The sequence below is a fragment of the Asparagus officinalis genome, chromosome 10 (assembly GCF_001876935.1).
Source record: "Asparagus officinalis chromosome 10, Aspof.V1, whole genome shotgun sequence".
NCBI classification, from domain to species: Eukaryota; Viridiplantae; Streptophyta; class Magnoliopsida; order Asparagales; family Asparagaceae; genus Asparagus; species Asparagus officinalis.
In genome coordinates this window covers 58,556,394-58,561,246 of record NC_033803.1, presented here as the reverse complement: position 1 = coordinate 58,561,246, position 4,853 = coordinate 58,556,394, and the positions used below count along the sequence as shown (strand labels likewise).

General features: G+C 35.6%; 1 protein-coding gene across 3 annotated transcripts; it reads left to right on the top strand.

The window, feature by feature from the left end:
• On the top strand, window positions 570-3,940 carry LOC109826373. Of its 3 annotated transcripts, none has more exons than XM_020393406.1 (4): window positions 570-712; window positions 1,829-2,332; window positions 2,433-2,664; window positions 3,210-3,240. In XM_020393406.1, exons 2-4 carry the CDS (start codon window positions 1,832-1,834, stop codon window positions 3,230-3,232), a joined length of 756 nt encoding a protein of 251 aa, XP_020248995.1. In that variant the 5' UTR covers window positions 570-712; window positions 1,829-1,831; the 3' UTR covers window positions 3,233-3,240. The 3 variants fall into 3 exon arrangements, with proteins under 3 accessions (XP_020248995.1, XP_020248994.1, XP_020248991.1); XM_020393405.1 differs by lacking the exons at window positions 570-712; window positions 3,210-3,240 and adding exons at window positions 753-1,681; window positions 3,280-3,940; XM_020393402.1 differs by lacking the exon at window positions 570-712 and adding an exon at window positions 755-1,681.

Here is a 4,853-nt window from a genome sequence, read left to right as displayed (position 1 = left end):
AACCTTCATATCTCCAAATCTAACCGATAGAAAGAAATCTCCAACCGTTCAGAATTAGGAAAGACGAGTATAGAAGCTACCCTCCAAATTTCACATCGATCGGACACACGGATGAGGGTCGATCGTCACGCCGATCACAACTGCGCAAATCTGACTTTTTTTCCTCTCTGCTTGTCTCTCTATTCTTTTAATTTCGTCTAGCCCTCTACCACCAGCCCGATTTTGCTGTGAAAACCACCTATTTGTAGGAGCCTGTTTGTTTACACTGAAGTAACTATGAAGTAGCAGAAGTAGAGGAAGTAGAGCCTATTTTTGCTACTTCCATATTAAAAATGTTGTTTGTTTCTCCGTAAAAGCTACTTCCGCTACTTCCTTAAAAGCTGACGTGTCATCTAGCTGGCATCTCTATTTCCTTAATATTTTTCCGATCTCCAATACTATGAAATACGGCGGAAGTGATTTTTAGGGTGGGGTCCACGGAAAAAATGATTCCCCAAATATTTTTTCAACTCCAGATTCTTTTCCTATCTTCACATAGCTCATTCTTCCTCTCAACCTAACCGTCCTTCACCAAATTATTTATATCCTCACAACAGATTAGTCCCCGCGTGAAAGGGTTTCCTCAAGCTGGCGGTAATTCTAGCTCCCGCCGACTTCCCAGCAAAAAACGTCCTTCCTTCTTCATCTTCTTCCTCTTGGCTTCCCCCAAAAGGTATGTAAAGGTTAAATTTTGATCTTTTATTGTAATTAAATTACATCTTTTGCACAAAAAGAAGAGATCTTGGTGGATGTATTTATTGGTTTGTTGTTTTTCTTTAGTTTCCACAAGCAATTTTATGTGATACTATTCTCCTTAATTTTTTGTAAAGGTATGTAAAGGTTACCATTTCCAACTTTCCTCCGACTTTATCAGGCAATCGACACCCTCACACGATAGAATCACTTGATTTTTTTTCAAAGCTTGAATTGACTTGTTCTATCTTGAGATGATGATGGAAATTGAAGGATTTTTTTCTCATTTTTTGCTTGTTCCTTGGGTTTAGTTGGGGATTTTTGTGATAGGTTATTGTTGTTGAAAAAAGCCTCTACCTTTCTGTTACATGGATGGGTAAAGTTGAAGTTTATTTACATTGTGAAAATACAATTATTACAACTTGAGTAGCTGTTACACCTTTTAATAAAGTCAGAGATCACGCAGGATCTAAATGTGCAAAACTTAGACCTCGCAGGATCCTTGCAAAATAATACATATGAAAACAAAGAAATTATAACTAGACATAAAATACATATGTACACAAGAAACTACATTAAACCCAAAAAAGAAAAAAAATACAATGCACATGTGAAGTCTATACATATTTGCACTGCCTCTGAAATTTTCAACCGCAAAAAATCTCCCAGGGAGTCCTCAAGCATTGCACATGTAGAAAGCCATGCCATCCCACAAAAGACATCTTGAAACGTCATTACTTTCATGGAAAAGAATGCTCTATATCATATTTACAGGACTTGGAAACCTATGATTTCTCATAAAACTAATACATGACTCTGTTGGCTATATCACTCCAGCTGCATAACATTAATAAAAACCTGGCTAGCAGCACCCAAATTACTGGAGGGTAAGGAGTATTCTATAAAAGGGTTTTGACAAGGTTTCTACAGAGCTAAAGAAAGGTTAATGGTAAGTGCAACCCTTGACTACTTGACCACAAGGGAACAGCCACAAGCTAATTTTTTGTTGATGTGAGAAATAAATTGGCGAATTTTTATAATAACCACGTGCGCTAATTTTTTAATTTTGTAACATTGTTTTATTTGTTTTATGTAGAATATGGAACCTTCAAAAGCTAGAGATGCTACACTAAGTTGCTTTGCTGCATATGTGGCGTGTATAGTGTGTGCTTACTTTATGTTGTTTGAGAATAAAAGAGAAGTAACTCCTAGGGAACCAACCGAGTTGAGAGATTCATTGAGAAATGCTTATATCTACCGGTTGTTCTATGGCGGCAGAACATTTACATATGACTACTTAAGAATGGATAGAGGTCCATTTTTTAACCTTGTTCGCATGTTACGAAAGTCTAGACTTCTTAAAGATACCATATATGTTTCCATCGAGGAGCAAGTTGCTATGTTTTTACACATAGTAGGGCATAATGCAAAAAATAGGGTTGTTGGTATAAACTTCGTACGTTCAGGCGAAACTATTAGTAGGTACTTCAATGCAGTCCTCGTGGCAATATTAAAACTAAGACCATTACTAATGAAGCAAGCGAGTGGTGAGGTATCCGATGAGATTCGTTGTAGATCAACTTGGTACCCTTGGTTTGAGGTAAAGTGGATTATTTTTCAATCATTTATATCTATACTTCTTAAGGTAATATGTAATATAAAATGGTGGATTTATATGTTTCATTTGTTTAAATGGTCAGAACTGTATTGGTATGATTGATGGAACACACATTGCTGCGTCTGTCCCTGATAATATAGTTGCTCGATTTCATGGTCGTAAAGATGGTCCCACACAAAATGTGCTTGGAGTTGTTACACCTAATAAGCTATTTTGTTATGTCATGGCTGGATGGGAAGGGTCCGCTAATGACTTTACAGTTTTGAGGGATGCATTGTTTGTGCCTCCTCCAAAGGGATTGCATTTGATAAAAGGTACTAAAATGTAAACTAAATTTAAAACTATTTTATTAGTTTAAAAAGAAGTATTTAATAATTTGGTTTCATGTTAATATTGTAGATAAATATTATCTCTGCGATGCTGGATATTAACAAAAATGATTCCTAAGATAAATGCACCTTTGCCTTTACTTCTCTTAACATCATCTACAGTTATACCTTTTAGATGCCTGAATAAGTTCAGTAGACTATAAAGTCCTCTTTAATGTTTTATGCCATCTTTTAAGTGGTTATTAGTAGAAAAGAAAATATGAGTTGTTGAAATTTTGATGCATTATAAATAATGCTTACCAAGTTCTCTTGGGAAACTATTGCTCGAGTGATCCAGATGTTATATTTTGCAACAACTGTATAGTCTTGTTGACTTGGAACTTTTTTCAATGGACATATTTCCTTGCATTTGCAGTATATCCATGGTGCAATTTGTGAATGAAATGATTGCCTGCCATGTTGAAAAATTTCTATTGAATGATTACATGCCATAAGAATAATTGATTGACCTTGACACACCTTGATGATAGGCATGTACCTTGTTCTCTGTTGAACCGAGAATAAGAATAATTGATTGACCTTGACACACCTTGATGATAGGCATGTACCTTGTTCTCTGTTGAACCGAGAAATGAGAGATTATTTGCATTTATGCATGATGATCCCCTGGCAATGACACATGGTTTATTATGCTGAAGATGCTAATGTGGCCTTGGTTGGATTGTATAATCCAGATGCAGCTTACCTTTCACATGGGGGTCAGCACTGGTTTCCTGGTGTAAGAACTCACTCTATTTCATACTCATCTACCAGAAGTGGGACTTCAGTCTTTATACATTGCAGAAATTTACTAGCTGTCATGATTGATTTAATAAAAAGTAGTATGTCCATACCAGCAAAGTGATGACCTTGGTGTTCTTGTGATCTTTAATGTTCAGTGCTTGCCTCGTGTCTCTAGAGTTTATTCATTCATTATTCATGGTGAAGCCATAGTTCTTTTTGCTTATGTGGTATGTATTCTCAACCCCATATGTGTTAACTTTTTCACGACTTGGACACATTGATTGCCATTGTTGTTCAAATCCTTGCTTGTGTAGTTAGATATGACAAATTATATTGGCACCAAATGATCAAAATAATGTCAAATATTACTGTTCTGTATGGATAGACATCTTCCTGATCTTGTTGCAAGCACTTGTCTCGTGTGTTAAAAATCTGTCATTTTTTTGTAATTTGACTTAAGCTCATATTCTTATTCTTATTTAATGACTTTCGAAAATCCCTGTGCATCTACAACTTTATCTTGTTATCTGTTGTCATGTTTGTGCTCCTTTGAGATACAACTTCAACCAAGGATTGGTGGTACTTGGTGATCTCTTCTTGTTGGAGCACTTAGAGTACTCTGCTTAAAGACCTCGAGTTCTTGGATGATACTGTCACATTGGTTACCAAAGCATTCCCTTACCCCTTGAGTTTGGCAATATATCATAAGAATAGTCTCCCGGAAACTCAGCTGGTGCTGTAGAGTTTCGATCCATTGCACAAAAGCTTCTGTGTACATTCTACCTGCAAGAGAAAAGGAAAATATTTCTTTGATAATTCTCTGAATAGATAAACTAAATAAACCCATTAAAAAAATATCAGAATGAAATGCTTCTACTATGGTATAAGCGCGATGATACCGTTGCTCTATTGGGAGAGCTTCTAGTAAGGAAAAATATTGATGTAGTGTAATATACCACAGCATTTATACCACCTAGTTGCTGAAATAGGAATAATGCTGCCCCCACGCTAACAAGTGCAGTTTGGAAAATTAGTCACAAATATTACCATGCCTATATAAATGACCTGAAAAACCAGAAAGAATATACGTTGTTTCCTTTTCCATTTGTTTAGTTTGTGTATGTGTCTGTGCTTTATCCATTCCTCCATCGTTTTCTTTTTCTTCAACTCGTGATGTGAGCGTTCTAACTTTTAAGCACAACAATGCTTGAGGCATGTGGTGTGTTATACTACTTTCATTTCTATTTCTATTTCTATTTCTATTTCTATTTCAATGACAATCCAAACAAGAATAAAATGGAAACAACATGTATTAATTACTTCCTAGTAATATTTCCAAATATTATCCAAACAAAAAAAGTAAATGAAGAGGAAGAAGTTCTACTTCCATT